The sequence below is a fragment of the Emys orbicularis genome, chromosome 4 (assembly GCF_028017835.1).
Source record: "Emys orbicularis isolate rEmyOrb1 chromosome 4, rEmyOrb1.hap1, whole genome shotgun sequence".
Lineage (NCBI taxonomy): Eukaryota > Metazoa > Chordata > Testudines > Emydidae > Emys > Emys orbicularis.
In genome coordinates, this window is record NC_088686.1 from 115367709 (window position 1) to 115384282 (window position 16574).

The 16574-nt window shown below is 44.6% G+C and overlaps 1 protein-coding gene across 2 annotated transcripts in view; it reads right to left on the bottom strand.

The window, feature by feature from the left end:
* Positions 1-16574, bottom strand: part of MOB2 (MOB kinase activator 2) — a 168650-nt gene that overhangs the window by 12847 nt on the left and 139229 nt on the right. For both annotated transcript variants that reach the window (XM_065402642.1, XM_065402641.1), the window contains exons 2-3: positions 6733-6893; positions 4316-4409 (exon numbers count right to left, since the gene is read on the bottom strand). In XM_065402642.1, the coding sequence (XP_065258714.1) occupies positions 4316-4409; positions 6733-6893 (255 nt within the window). The remainder of the gene's footprint in view (positions 1-4315; positions 4410-6732; positions 6894-16574) is intronic.

The following is a 16574-nucleotide window of genomic DNA, read 5'->3' on the forward strand; positions in this document are numbered from 1 at the left end:
TGTCAGATATTTTACTTAGAGTAACTTCCCTACATTATGTTCACTTTCAACAATGTGAGGCCTCTAATAAGGCTAGCAAGACAAGGAAGGCTGAACATTTAAGTGGCTTTGAACATAGGATGAACCAATCATCTCAATTGTTACTTTGATGTGTCAGTCTTCTTTTAAAAAAAATCTTCCTTAAGGAGAAACTGGACTAGAAATTTGTGGAGGAAGGGGTTCCAAGGAGAGCTCTGGGTAAATGATCAGGGATATCTAAGAGATGCAAAGTGCAGCAGTTTATAATGTGGTAATATAGCATACTAAACTAGATGGACCACTAGATTCTACACTAAAATGTTTTAGCTTAATTCCAAGAGATTATACCAGATAGTACAACCAATGCTAGATTATATCCGCCAATTATTTGCAATGGCATGAAATAGTATATTCTCTGAATCACGTATAAAATCACAAATGCATGCTAACAACATTCAGGCCCCGAAGAGCTCATCTAAATAGACCTACATAGCCAAGAATGGGTTAAGTGCAAGTGCTAGCAGTACTTGCAGAGGAGTAGTATGCAAAACGGTTGAAGAGCAAGGTAAATGCTATGGACTCCCTCACTTACACATTCCATCCAATAGTATCAGATGCTCCTTCTCCAATAAATCCTACCATTGAACTAAATTACATCAGGGAGTCTCCTCAAAACAATGCAGTAAATACGTGGTTACATTGCCACTGCATGGTCAGGTGAAAAAGGACCCATGATTTTCACAACACGAGCAGAGTCAAGGTGGGATATAAACGCACATAGACATTACTGGAGCAGTATTCCTCATTCATTCACTGAATAGTTTATAGCACTGCTGGTGGTCTACTGTTCTTTTTCGGAACTCCGCAGGGTTTGGGGGCTTTACCTCTCTAAGCAGAACGAAAATGGACAGATTATTCAAAATGAGCATGAGTGAGGTACTTTCAGAGCAAGGAATTGAAACAGGGCCTTGAGTAAAGCTACGGTACATTTTGCACATGCTTGCACTGAGACGCCTAGTTGGGTAATCTCACTCACTCCTGTGTCCCTCCCATAACTGGGGAAAATGTTTGGTAAGAAGAGATATCGAGTAGAAAAATCAAATACCAAGGCTGCAGTTTGCAGCCATGATTCATTCACCGACCCCAGGATATAGGAAAGAAATTCAAAACTGCTTCTGTGTTTAGTTTGATCATAACAATATTTCACCCAGTTCAGTTTGCTTCCTGTTATCCCCAAATAACTGCAAGTTCAGTGTCCCTAAGCAATGAAGGAGGAGTGAGAGCATTCAGACATTGCTGATATCAGTCCTTAGCGTTGCAGTAATAAACTACAGCACCCTGCCAATAACTTGCTCTTGTACACCTGGATCTGCAGTCAGTTCCTTTTGCCACTTTCTATCCAACTGCTGCTTACTTTCTGGCTAGTAGAAAGCTACAGCAGGTCTTCTCTCTCTTCATCAGTTTAGAATATCATCTATCAATACTCAGAAATTAGTCTCCACTGACACTCCAGACAGAGAAGGTGAAGCGCACACTCGGTGAGGGAAGCTATCAAGCTTTTTAATGCTAAAAAATCCATTAAAATAAGTCAGATGTGTGACTGGGATGGAGGAAAGAAATTAAAGCACATTTTTAATTTCTTCCTTCCCGCCCCTTTCTTCTCATCGTTCATGCAACAGCAACTCCCTCTCCATTTTGGGGGGACAGCTACAGCTGAGCGAGAAAGCATTTAAAAACACACTGCATCAGAATAATACATCCACACCAAGAGTTACAGGTGATGTTTCTTCATTTATGTCATAGCAGCTTTAGCTATTGCACTCCCTCTGCAATCAAGCAGAGAAGCTATTGAGACTCGTTCATCTGATGGTAAAGACTACAGCAGGAATCAGCACACTAGAACAGCAGTTCTCAACTAGGGGCCAGGGGCCCCCTAGGGGGCCGCAAGCAGGTTTCAGGGTGTCCCCCAAAATAAGCCAGAGAGCAGGGCAAAAAGCAGAAGCCTGAGTCCCGCCGCCAATGGCTGAAAGCCAAGGCCGAAGCAACTTAGCTTGATGGGGCCCCCTGTGGTGTGGGGCTCTAGGCAATTGCCCTGCTTGCTGCCCCCTGGCTTTTAATCTACTGGATTTGCAGGAAAAAAAACAAAAAAAAACAGTTGCTGTGGCGCAGGTGGGCCATGGAATTTTTATAGCATTTGGGGGGGGGGGCGCCTCAGAAAGAAAAAGGTTGAGAATCCTTGCACTAGAAAACCAGAAGGCAAAAGTTACTGGAGTACCTTTCATCCTGCTAATCAACATCTCATTTACAAGGAGACAAGCTTTTTCTGTCCACTGATTTCCTAGCTTTTGGATGATTATCCTCATTTTTGTGTGAGGGAGATTTATCACTCCACATTCCAGACTGCTTTCAAAATGTTCAGAAAGCTCATATTTCTTCGGTAATTGGACCTACGTTCCCTCCTGGTAATCATTAGTAGCGAGGTCTTCTTTTTTAGCCTCCGACTGGAAGTTACCCTGCTGTTAATTTTCACTTCTGAAAAAAGTATCCTTTATAACTTCACATACGCTGTCTTCATGAACGCAGGAGTGCCTCTCAAACCCCCTACTTGAAACTATGGCCTTGGCTACACTTGCAGCTGTACAGCGCTGTGAGGTAAACCTGTCTTCGTACAGCTGAGTAGGGAAAGCGCTGGAGTCTGTCCACACTGACAGCGCAGTGGCGTGGCCACACTTGCAACATTTGCAGCTGTGTTGGGAGCGGTGCATTATGGGCAGCTATCCCAGCATTCATGTGGCTGCAATGTGCTTTTCAAAACCGGGGGGGGGGGGGGGGAAGTGTGGGGGGAGAGAGAGTGCTTTTTGGAGCGTGTCAGCACTCTATTTTGCAAGTTCCGAACTCCCGGCCCCCTGCTCATTCATTCACTCAAAGCACACAGCAAACTGCTTGCTTTTTCTCTGTGGTACAAGCTTTGAAACCGGCACTTCCGCATTCCTGCAGTCGGTCACAACAATGGAGAGGATTGGCCACTTGACAAGGTGATCAGTACAGCGCTGCAGGTTGATTCCTGGTACACACTCACAGGGGAGAGTCGTAGCCACTCCTCTGTCTCTCTTATGCTTCTTGGGGAGGTGGAGTACCTGCAGCGGTGCACCCAGGGAGATACAGCGCTGCAAGTGCCCTGCCAGTGTGGACGGGGAGTGAGTTACAGCGCTGGGGGAGGCTTTACAGCGCTGTAACTCACAAGTGTAGCCAAGGCCTATGTCAGTATGAGTTGTTAATACACAACTCTGGAGTTCTACTGAAGTGCCACAGTATACGAAGCAATCACCTATTTAGCATTACATAGCAATATGTTGCAATCATTACTAGTCATTTTAATAGAGAGGCCTGTGTTTGCTGTGGATAATCTTTATAGCTACTGATGTGATAAGACATTAACTACTGTTTTGTTTTCCCCTTGAAAATCCATCTTCACTACAGATTGAAGAGATCTCAAGACGCATAATGGAGAAGCGGGTGGGATTATCAGTGTATGCATCAGGGGAAAAAAACCACAGGAGCGTATCACACCCTGCTGGAGCTCTCAGATTTCCTCACGTCTGAATCTCTAAGTCAAGAGCAGCAGTTTGCAGTAAAGCCCCATTTCAAAATGGCCACTTTGAGCCAATTGCATTTTCCTCTGCGTCGTTAACACATTAAAGCACCACTGCTCTCTTTCACACCTGACAGGTAGCCAGACTTAAAAGATTTGATCACTCCTAGAGAGGGAAAAGACACAAAAACAGAACATTTCCTTTGCCCTTTGAGAAGCTTCCACTTGTGCTCTCTACTCCCAAGAGCTGAGGCAGACAATGGCTCACATCAGACTGGAGGTTATCTGTCAAATGGCCTGGTGCCCGGTTCACATTCCAACCAGAGAGGGCTCCCTGAGGTTTTCACTATTCTTCTTTTATCCTTCCTGCCTTCTATGGACTTTCCCAGTCTGCACAGTTTTACTTTCCATTCCTCCCCTACAAGACCCCAAACAAGGCATTTTGCTTCTGCAGTATGACCCTGCTGCTTTTCTGACTGAGCTGGTTTTCCAAGAGGTCATCTCTCCTTTACTGAATCAGCAGGATTTTCCCCGCCCTCCACTGTTTCCAGGAAAGGTGTGCATTTGTCATGTCCTTAACAGATCATAAGGAGATCATTCCTTATTTCCCCTAACGCCCTCCAAAACCCACACACCCATCCACACCGAGTCTAGAGGCTTGGTTGGAGCAGTCCAAACAGTGAACACATGCAGGCTGTCACTTACGTATTGCACACTGCCATGGTCTGACACGACTCTCCTGTGCAAAATTCTGAGATTGTACTATACTGTAAATTGATATGGTGGAAGAAGGTCGTTGCTGAAAAAGAAAGACAGGAAAAATAAAAAATTTTAAAGATGCAAGCTATTTATCAGAACACTGACAGGTAATCCACAAATGAACAGGTAAAGTGGCCTAACACTCCTGAACTTGGGGGTCTTAATGTTACAGTGTACAGACTTAAAATCAGAGTTCAAAACCTGCTCAAGATACAAATGTGAGCGTGGTGTCTGACTAAATCCGAATGACCATTTGTACACCTAACAAAACCAGCATGCAGTTTAGATTAATCTCTCATAATTAGCATGCACTGCTAAGAAATAAACGTGATTGGGTGTGACTGAAGGTTAGGACTGGCAGAGCTATATGAGTAGCAGCAGGTGATGTTGCAGGTCAGAATAGAGATGCAGTGGGGAATGTACATAGCATATAATCAGGGCCGGCTTTAGGCCAATTCAACCAATTCCCCTGAATCGGGCCCCGCGCCTAAGAGGACCCTGCGCCCAAGCCCCGGTACGGCGTACCGGCAAGAGCCAGTGCGCCGTACCAGGGTGGTCCAGGTTCCCCAGGGGGCAATTTAAAGGGCCCAGGCCCTTTAAATTGCCACCAGAGCCCCACTGCTGGAGCCCTGGGGTAGGGCTGCGGGGCTCTGGGGGCTATTTAAAAAGTCCGGGGCTCCCGCTGCCTCTACCGCCCCGGCCCTTTAAATAGCCGCTGGAGCCCCGCCGCTTCCCCAGGGCTCCCACGGCTATTTAAAGGGCCGGGGCGGTAGAAGCCGGGGAGCCCCGGGCCCTTTAAATAGCCCCCAGAGCCCTGGGATAGTGGGGGGCTCGGGGGCTATTTAAAGGGCGGGGGCTCCAGCTGCCTCTTCTGCACCCCCTGCCCGTACCAGCTCCACACCCCCTGCCCTGCCCACAGCCAGCCCTGCACCCCCTGCCCTACCTCCAGCCCCGCACCCCCTGCCCGCACCAGCCCTGCACCCCCTGTCCTGCCTGCAGCCAGCCCCGCACCCCCTGCCCACAGCCAGCCCCTGCCGCATCCTCTACCCTGTCTCCAGCCAACCCCTTCTGCACCCCCCTGCGGCCCTGCCTGAAGCCAGCCAGCTCCACACCCCCTGCCCTGCCTGCAGCCAACCCCTGCCGCACCCCCCTGCCTGAAGCCAGCCAGTCCCGCACTCCTCTGTCTCCAGCCCTGCCAACCCCTGCCGCACCCCCCTGCGGCCCTGCCTGAAGCCAGCCAGCCCGCCCCACACCCCCGTCTCCAGCCAGCCCCGCACCCCTTGCCCTGCCTGCAGCCAGACCCTACCTCCAGCCAGACCCATGTCCACTGGTGCCCTGCAGTTCCCAGGGCAATAACCCTGCACACCTGCTTCAATGAGGGGGGCAGGGAGCAGCTGGGACCCACACATGTATACACCCTAGGGTGACCAGACAGCAAGTGTGAAAAATCAGGACAGGGGGTGGGGGGGTAATAGGATCCTATATAAGAAAAAGATCCAAAACTCGGGACTGTCCCTATAAAATCGGGACATCTGGTCACCCTAGCACACCCCCAGGGAGTGGCGGGGACCCACACATGTGAAACGGAGCTCATTAATAACCGATCAACAGCATATATGATGCAATGTACATAATATATAATTTTATTATTTATATAGTTATGTAAAGTAAATAATACATGGAAGAAATTAAAGGGTATTTTTTACAGGGTGTTTTTTTGTTTTTTGTTTTGGTTAGTCATCCCTGCCGGGGCCCCGCCGAAAATGTTTGAATTGGGCCCCGCACTTCCTAAAGCCGGTCCTGCATATAATCTTTAGTCAGCCACTTCTGTGAGTACTATCTTTGAGAAAACTTTAAAATTCAAAATAACTCTACAAGGGCTACAATGGGAGATGGCAAGAGAAAGAAAATCCAGCTAAAAGACTTTTAGTTTTATCTTTAAAACAAACAAACCAAAAACAAAAACGAAGGAACTTTACTGGGACTTGCCTGCAAGTCAAGGTCTTAAAAATGTTTTTGGAAGACCAATGCCTCCAACTGAACCAGCAGTTTTAACAGACCCTTCAAAAGGAAAATAATGGTCCTAAAAAGAGACCTCAAAAAAAAGTTTAATGTCCTCACCAATGTCACAATGAGAGGGAGAAGAAGGGGGAAATGCACTAACATTTCCACCCTGTAGAGTACAGTTGGTTTATGCTAAACACAGCTTAGTTATCACTCAAGATATTATGACCTGCATTGCACAGTAAACATGCAAAAGCATTCAATGGCTTTTAGTGTTGAAACCAGTAAAAAGAGACCATGTAAATGAAGCCCCTTTTGGGTATGGGCATCAGGCTGTGAGCTGTGTTCATACTACTTACTATTGCTGGCTAGCCACTCATTGAGGTCTATTTCTCGCGGTAACATCACTAGCTCCTTGAATTCAAAGTCAGTAATTCTCAACTTTGTGTATTCTGGCTCTAGGTAGAGTTTCTTCTCTTCTGGTACTGGCTTTTTACCATTTGGTTTTCCCTTGGATTTCCTGCAAAGGATTAGAAAAAGAGAGAAATGTTACCATTACTCCTGGTAAAGAGCCACAGCACACTGATATGGTCTGATTTATCCAAACTCCCCCACTCATGTACACTGCATGTGTTCTCTTGTGTAGTACACGGTCTAATTTATTTTAATATTAGCAAACAGAGAAAGAGTCTATGCTGTTAGAAGCCTTGCCTGGAGCATACTATCAGCACCAGCAAAGAAAAGACATGCAACCCTGCAGGAACTCAGAGTTACAAAACTGCAAGCAAGCAACCTTTAAGTGTTTTGCTTTTTTCCACCAATTTCTTTTATTAAGGCATAATAATAAAACCCACATAATTAAAAGCCCCATACCTAGTGACTTTACAAATTGTTAATATAATCATGAAAGCTTTTGGATGCTTCTTGAATTTCAGATTGTTTTAATTTATACATCTATCGCACTGTCTATTTAGATTGCTCAAGATACTGTGAAGACACACAGTGAGAGACTGTCACTGCCCCAAAGAACTTGCAAGGAAGCACTGAGCTTGGTTGGGGCCTCCAGAAGCTACTACAATGAAAATTACTACAGTCTTTGCTGTATGCAGCAGTATTTTGTACCTGTGATGGAGGCGGGTGGGGGGACGGACAGGGGACAAGATGTTGGAAACTAGCAATAAAAAGATTCAGAGGTAACGAGGGAATGGCACAAGCAAATGCTTTGCAAGCTCTCCCCAACCCTGCTCTAGCAGTATATTGTAGCTCACTCCTGAGCTGCAGCACTCCTTACTACTCCAGTTCTGCACCTTTCCTGAATGGGGACAAATTGGTGTTCGAAACTGAGCATTTACTATGCAGGCAAATATGCACTAAAGACTGGGATAAAAACAGACATCTCATTTTTTAGACACAGATTCAAATCTGTACGTAGCGGTGATGTAGACCTGCATATATGGCACATTTTTGCCTTTTTCCTCATCAAGTATCGGGGGTAGCCGTGTTAGTCTGTATCCACAAAAACAACAAGGAGTCCGATGGCACCTTAAAGACTAACAGATTTATTTGGACATAATCTTTCGTGGGTAAAAAACCCACTTCTTCAGACGCACGGAGTGAAAATTACAGATGCAGGCATTGTTATACTGACACATGCAGAGAAGGGAGTTACCTCACAAGTGGAGAACCAGTGTTGACAGAGCCAATACAATCAGGGTGGATGTAGTTGCAAATGAAATTTAGTTCTACAGTTTCTCTTTGAAGTCTGTTTCGGAAGTTTTTTTAGTTCAAGTATGGCTACTTTTAAATCTGTTATAGAATGTCCAGGAAGATTGAAGTGTTCTCCTACTGACTTTTCTATGTTACCATTCCTGATGTCCGATTTGTGTCCATTTATTCTTTTACGTAGATACTGTCCGGTTTGGCCAATGTACATGGCAGTGGGGCATTGCTGGCATATATCACATTAGTAGATGTGCAGGTGAATGAGTCCCTGATGGTGTGGCTGATGTGATTGCATCCTCTGATGGTGTCGCTAGAGTAGATACGGGGACAGAGTAGGCAAAGGTTTGACAGAACTGCAGAACTAAAATTCATTTGCAAACTTAATACCATTAATTTGGGCTTGAATAGCGACTGGAAGTGGCTGGCTCATTACAGAAGCAACTTTTCCTCTCCTGGAATTGACACCTCCTCATCAATTATTGGGAGTGAACTACATCCACCCTGATTGTATTGGCCCCGTCAGCACTGGTTCTCCACTTGTGAGTTAACTCCCTTCTCTTCATGTGTCAGTATAATAATGCCTGCATCTGTAATTTTCACTCCATGCATCTCACGAAAGCTTATGCCCAAATAAATCTGTTAGTCTTTAAGGTGCCACCGGACTCCTTGTTGTTTCCTCATCAAGTTTCACAAAGAAGAAACTGAGCCTGTCCCAGTCACCACCATTTTCCTTATGACCTGTCCTTAAGGTTCGCAGACGTAAGTCTCAACCCAAGCCAATAATCCCTTGGCTAGACTTCAGTGAATCATGGTTTGAATGTGCTGACGCACCACATGCTCACTGCTCCTGATGGGTTTTTAAACAAAAAAGCAATGTATGTTGTCAAGCTTTTGTTTATTTACGTGTCACCCATGTCTCTGCAGTGACAAACTAACCTACCTAGAAGGGGAAGGGACTATTCTAGTGCTGAACAAGTACAATAGACATTGTACACTTAGCACTGGAACATGAACGATGGGTATCAAATGCTCAGATTATTTTAGCTCAGGCATTCTTGGTTTAGGACAAAATGTTTTTCAAATCTAGAAAAGCAAGACAATTCCACCTTTGGAGATCACTGCTTTAAATTGTGCTATTGAAATTAGCTTGGATTCTATCCCAAGAAAACCTGGCCTTGAAGTCATGCTGTATACAGACAGCATATAGACTTCAAAAGAATCTTTAAACAGTGCCCGTCTGTGATGTATGTAAACTGTAATTATGGCTGCAAAGGATCAGACGCATCCTTCCTAGAAAGGGCACTTGAAGGTTCAGTAAAACCTGAATGAGGAGTATGAACCTTCCTCCATCAAAAGATGTATGACTATCAGGATCTAACTCCTTAGGTACTCTAAGTCTACCCCTTCAAAGCATTTTTAAACACTCACGTGGCCCAAACCAGTGAGTCAGTGTTCTGCACTGTTGTATGGGAGACCTGGATTTGATTTCTGGTCTCTTGCTCCCGGGGATGGTAGAAACTAGGAGGCCAATGTAAGAGTGCCTCATATTACTCTGTGCCAGCAGTTCTCAAACTGTGGGTCACAACCCTGTTTTAATGGGGTCGCCAGGGCTGGTGTTAGACTTGCTGGGGCCCGGGGCTGAAGCCGAAGTCCGAGCCCCACTGCCTAGGGCTGAAGCTGAAGCCCGAGGGCTTCATCCCTGGGCGGTGCGGCTCAGGCTTTGGTTTCAGCCCTGGGCAGCAGGGCTCAGGTTAAATTCCCCCACTGCCCAGAGCTGAAGCCCTCAAGCTTTGCACACCCCAGGGCGGTGGGGCTCGGACTTCGGTCCCTCTTCTGTGGGTCATGAAGTAATTTTTGTTGTCAGAAGGGGATTGTGGCAATGAAGTTTGAGAAATCCTGCTCTATGCTGACTTTACATTGAAGAGTTGTCTCCCCCCCCCCCCCCCTTACTGGCCAGAAGGAAGGCAGACAACATGCAAAGTCTTGAGTAAGACAGTTGTAAGGAAGAGAAAAAAAAAATCGGAGATCTTCAAGGCTGCAGAGGACGCCTCATCTTGTCTATTTGTACATTTTACACGTAGTGTATTTACAAGCCACAGATGCACAGAAATCTCATAGTAAGTGCCAGTTAGGGGAAGGTCACACTTGGTCTAACTACAGTAATGTAAGGGTTAATGAGATGGCTGTGAAAGAGGACTTTCGTAACCCCAAACATGTTTTAACTAGTAGGAATGGCCCATGAAAGTAAACTAAAAACCAGCTATACAAAGACTGGCTGATTTATTATACTGCTTCTCACCTCACTCAGCCCCTGCCTTCCCGTTGTTCAGAACACTGAATTCAAACTAAGCTTAAAAAAATCTGCAAAAAACTTCTCTCCTGAGTTTGTCTAACAAACAGAACCTGGCCTACAAACTAATTCTTCAAACTACTTCCAAGCCAGGGGACATTGTGTGTCAACTTGGATACATTTTCTTCATGTTAAAATCCTACGTTTTACAGTGGACAGAGGTATAACTCTGGAGGGCTGCAAAGTTAGAACAACTCTGGGTTTGATAACGTAACTCTTGCTTTCATCCCTGCAGTTGCAGTGAACTTCGAAGTATAATGTTGAGCTCTAGACAAGAGAAAGGATCAGGAAAGATGCATTTGCTGCTTTGAGACATAAACCGACTTATGCAAGGTATACTTGGATGCTTTGTCTCTAGTTCTACTAGAATTTTCACAGAACTTGAAGTGTTCATCATTGAAAAACTATCGTAACACCAGAAGAAACAATCTTTTTCAGGAGTCAGTCTTTGGTTTTAATCAAAGTATCTTGACTGTAAACAGATGAAGCAGCCTGTTCGACCTTTCTTTTGCAGGAATGCTATACTCAGACTTGGAACCAGTTTATCCTGGCAGTAAACAGTATAAATCCAGTTGAAACTATGTACTTAGCCCCTAGCTAACCCAAAGCACTCAAGGCCACTGAATTGCTCCATTCCAAGCAGAGACCTACATCACCCCGCCACTGCTCAAACCAACGTAGGCAGATTCTGTCCTGCACCTTTACAGGTGCAGAGGGTCTCAGTGGAAATTACCATACATGCAAAATAAAATCATGTTTTGGGATGGTTCAGGGCATTTAGAACAACAGATAGGTGGTGTTTTCAAAACTGAAACCAGTTTAAAACTGGAGCAAAAAGCAGCAAGGTGCATTTAATGTCCTCATCCCAGAGAGGCTGGCGTGAAAAGTTTCACTAAATTGCTATTGGCTGAGATTAGTGTAAAACAATGCTCTGAGGGAGAAGAGAATCTGACTCCTGTCTCTTCTGTAGGATAGTGCTACATCAAATGCCTAAGACATGGAAGAATGATGCTATGCCACATCAGGCAAGAGCAACCTTCCATGGGAAGGAGGAGGGGGGAAAGAGGGATTAAGAGGTCAAAGCTGGCCTGTCGTGCAGACAGGCTACTGGCGGGAACCACAGGAGAAAGCCAGATGTGCCGAGTCAGCTTTTCAGTGAGTAAGTGGGTTGTTCCTACTTCATCCTCATCCAATGCCTCCCCAGTTTCAGTACAGAACAATTTACTTTCACTGAGTCTGCAAGTTTCTGAACATCGTTTCTGCACACAAACGGCTATGCCCCATCTTAAAAAAAAGTTTACCTCTGCATAGGAACAGCCGTTTTATGCTCCTGACCATGCGACCATTTTGTGTCATTGCAGCATCGAGACATCACAATGGGCGCCAAATCCCTCTACAAAATGCCCAGTTTAGATCTCCAGTACCCTGAAGATGAACTTCCTGAAGGAGAATTAGTTCCCTTTCCAATATTTTAGTCCCCTTCTCAAAAATATTAAGTTGAGGACAATGTCCCACTGGCCAAACAGATACATGATCACAAAATATGAAGGTTTATTCATATCACCAAGACACTTGAATATCAAACTTCAACTGGCAGTAGGAAAAATTTTGCTCACCTTGTTTAGCTACTGAGGGCTTGTCTACACTACCGCTTAAGTCGATGCAACTTACGTCATGCAGGGGTGTGAAAAAGCCACCCTCGAGTGATGTATGTTACATCGACTTAAAGCGGTGTCTACACCAAGCTACGACAGTGGGAAATGCTCTCCCACCGATATAGCTTCCACCTCTCGTTGAGATGGGAGTAATTATGCTGACGGTAGAGCATTCTCCTGTCGACATAGCATGTCTTCACTAGACGAGCTACAGGGGCATAGCTGCATTGGTGCAGTGTTGAAGAACCACCATAAAAATTGTTTCTACCAGTGAGTTTTCAGTGTGTATTGGTAATAGTGATATACAATAAAAAATATTGTAGTGCACAATAATTAGGCTCAAGAGAATCTTAAGAACATCAAGTGCTGGACTGATCAAGCTTGGTTGCAACGCTCCAGCCTAGCAACCAAAGCTGAATTAATTGTTTTCATGAACCCCAGATTCCCAGGTGCAAAGTGCTGGCTCTAGTGTGGAAGATGATGGCCAGTACTAAGTATTTTACATGTTTATGTTCACTGCACCATGCCACAACATTACAGAAACATTTTTAAAAGGTGATCACACTTGAGTAAGAGCACAGATGTTGGTACTACTTTCCAAATAAACTGGTCAAACTGAGGCCCATACATTAATTTAATGTTGATAAATATAGTTACCTACAAACATAGGTTAAAAAGTTACCTCCTCCTTTCTACCCCAATCCTTCAATCAAGTTTACAGTTACTTCAGCTGAGAGGCTGCTTCTAGGAAAACACTCACTATGAAACATTTCCAAAGGCTCTTGATGAAATATTTTTCATGCTTTTTATAGGTTATAAAAAGCATATGTCCAGAAGCCCTTTCCACATTCTCGATTTAATATAAAAAAGCCACATAAATAAGAAAAAAATGGTTTATGTAGCCTCTTTCAAGATATCCCAGAGCATTCTCTCAGCTGAAGAAAAACACGCTGATAGTGGTATCTACCGACAAATATGAGCAGCTCTTGGAGCCTTCGCTGTTAGAAGCTACTTAAAATAGAGGAAGGGTGATAACCAGGACACTGGAATTAATACCACTGTGTTCAAGGAACATCACAGAATCCACCGTCTACCTGGGTAATCACTAGAGAGCTTGATCCAATGTCTCCTTAAAAATGTGACCTTAAAAAGGATGGCACCTATCAAAAAGCAGCACTCCTAGTCCTACACTGCAGTGTCAACACTGAGAAAAAAAAATCAAGTCTTGATTCAAATTCTGCAACCTATGCCCTTCTAGACAAAGACCAGAGAGAACTCCGTAATCAAGCTTTTCTGATATCGACATTTATCAAGCCTTAGCTGCACCTGCTGAGTACGCACATGCATTTGTCTTTTGTATAAAAGTCTGGATGGTTGGTTTTTGGGTACGGTTAAGGGGGCTTCCTGAAAATTTGCTCCATATCAGTGTTTAAATGTCAATGGAAAACATCCTTCATGAAGCATCCAAGCATTTTTTCTTCATCTGTTGTGATGAGAGATCAGTTCACATCTCCCCTGCTCTCTCTGAGGAAACAGCTCAGCTGTGTTTATTCACAGGTAAAGCAAGACTGCAAACTAATTCCTCACACTGCTCCCAGTAAAGGTCATATCAGAAAAGAGCTCTGTGGAAGAAAATGCCACAGGCACAAATCACATCAGACTGTGAAGGAGTGCGGGAGGGGGGTGGGGGTGGGGGGCGCAGAAAGAAAGGACACAGACAGTAGGGAGGTCACTATGTAAAGTGTTTTAGAAGAAGGTTAAGTAAACTAGCTCGAGCCAGACAATATAGTCATTGCAGCTGTGCTTCTAGCAGGGCTTCCATACTCTCTGCTTTGTATTCATCTGAAAAAACATTTTAGCTGTACGGCTCCCTGGGATATTTCTAGAAAAACAGGAGGTCGAGGACAACCACAATGACTGACAAGCCATCTGGGTCACTGATTACTTCCTTTAACTAGCTGCATTTTATTTTTCTTAAAGAGATTTAGTAAAAATGGCTATTTCCCAGGTGTCTTTGTTATATCTGTTCAGTTAATCAAGATCTGAAACCCCATCTCTCTCCCCCACCCCTCTTTCATATCCTCCTTGACTAGAAGCCAAATAACTTCATTGGCCTAAATACCACTTTGGAGCTTTGCATGGTCAAAGCACTGAACAACTGTTTAGCCTCAATACCATATGAAGTAAGTATTATCCCTATTTCACAAGTGGAAACTGGCTTGTCTATTTTAAAAAGTTGTACCGGTTTAACTCACATTTTAAAACTGATCTAGTGAAACCAATACAACCTCCCTACCCCACAACATAGATGCAGTTTAACCTAGTTTAAAATCAATGTAACTTGCATTGGTAAATTACTGAGTTAAACTGAAGTTATTTAAACAGGTTGATGGGGTTTTCACAAGTTTAAGTGACACAAACCAGGCCTAAGTAACTTCCTTATCAAATTCAGTAGTTTACGTTGATGTTTAAATTGAGCATCACACTATTCCACTGTTCCAGAGTGTTTTATCCAGCAAACCCATGGTAGCTATTTCTAAGGCCTTGGCTACACTGGCGCTGTACAGCGCTGCAACTTGCTGCGCTCAGGGGTGTGAAAAAACACCCCCCTGAGCGCAGCGAGTACAGCGCTGTACAGCGCTAGTGTAATCAGTGCCTGCAGTGCTGCATGCTCGCTTGCAGCGCTGCAAGCTACTCCCCTCGGAGAGGTGGAGTACATACAGCGCTGTACAGAGCTCTCGCAGCGCTGGCGGCGCGACTACACTCGCGCTTCACAGCGCTGCCACGGCAGCACTGTGAAGTCCTGAGTGTAGCCAAGGCCTAAGGTGCTGTTGTGACACTTCACAGAATATATCTAACACTTGGATTTACTTAATAAAGGCAAAATCTGCTTCATCACTCCCAACAAATTAACTAGTTTTGCACAGTCACCAGTGGCTTGCCTATCTGAGGTGTTTTTATTAACAGCATCCCATCACAACCTTGAAAAAGTCTAAGGTGATGATAATAGAAAGCAGTGAAAAGGAGCAGAGACCTGCGTGCAACACTCCACTTAGTCTCCCCCATCCCTCCCGCCCCTGGGGGAATGTAATCCAATGTCAAAATTCCAACCCAAGAATCAAAAGAGTTTGATACTTCAGTGGAAATTGACATAGCAAGTCTGATAAGCATTCTATGCCAGGTTTCCTGTCTCCCCATTAGCCAAGCCTCAAAACTCACAACCCATCCCAAATCCCCAGGAAAAGGAGAAAGGAAGACTATGGATTAAGAATCTGGAGTTGAGGCCAATGAAATACTGATTTGTAGCTGTGACGGGTTGGATCACAGAAATCCCCTTGGGAGCTGCCACCTAATGTACCAAGACTACTTCTATTCCTGTTTTCCCTGCCAGCTCAGGACTCCAACACCCTGTCTTGCTGAGCCAGACACTCCCGTCTGCTCCAGCACAGACCCAGGGTCTGAATTACTTGCCCCAAAGCTGCAAGTTTACCTGAAAACAGCTCACAGAAGTGTGCTTGTCTTTAGCACTCAGATGCCCAACTCCCAATGGGGTCTAATCCCAAATAAATCCGTTTTACCCTGTATAAAGCTTATACAGGGTAAACTCATAAATTGTTCGCCCTCTATAACACTGATAGAGAGATATGCACAGTTGTTTGCTCCCCCAGGTATTAATACATACTCTGAGTTAATTAATAAGGAAAAAGTGATTTTATTAAATACAGAAAGTAGGATTTAAGTGGTTCCAAGTAGTAACAGACAGAACAAAGTAAGTCACCAAGCAAAATAAAATAAAATGCGCAAATCTATGTCTAATCAAACTGAATACAGATAATCTCACCCTCAGAGATGCTTCAGTAAGTTTTTCTCAGACTGGACACCTTCCAGGCCTGGGCACAATTCTTTCCCCTGGTACAGCTCTTGTTCCAGCTCAGGTGATAGCTAGGGGATTCTTCATGATGGCTCCTCCCCTCCTCTGTTCTCTTCCACCCCTTTATATATCTTTTGCATAAGGCGGGAACCCTTTGTCCCTCCGGGTTTCCATCCCCTCCCTCCCCCCCCCCCCCGGAAAAGCACCAGGTTAAAGATGGATTCCAGTTCAGGTGACATGATCACATGTCACTGCAAGACTTCATTACCCACTTGCCAGCACACACATATACAGGAAGACTCACAGGTAAACACAGCCATCTGCAGACAATGGGAGTCATTAAGATTCCAAACCACCATTAATGGCCCACACTTTGCATAATTACAATAGGCCCTCAGAGTTATATTTCATATTTCTAGGTTCAGATACAAGAGTGGTACATTTATACAAATAGGATGATCACACTCAGTAGATAAGCTTTGTAATGATACCTTACAAGAGACCTTTTGCATGAAGCATATTCCAGTTACATTATATTCATTTATTATCATGTTTTTATAAAACCATATAGACTGCACAACGTCACAGTAGCTAGTAATTTAT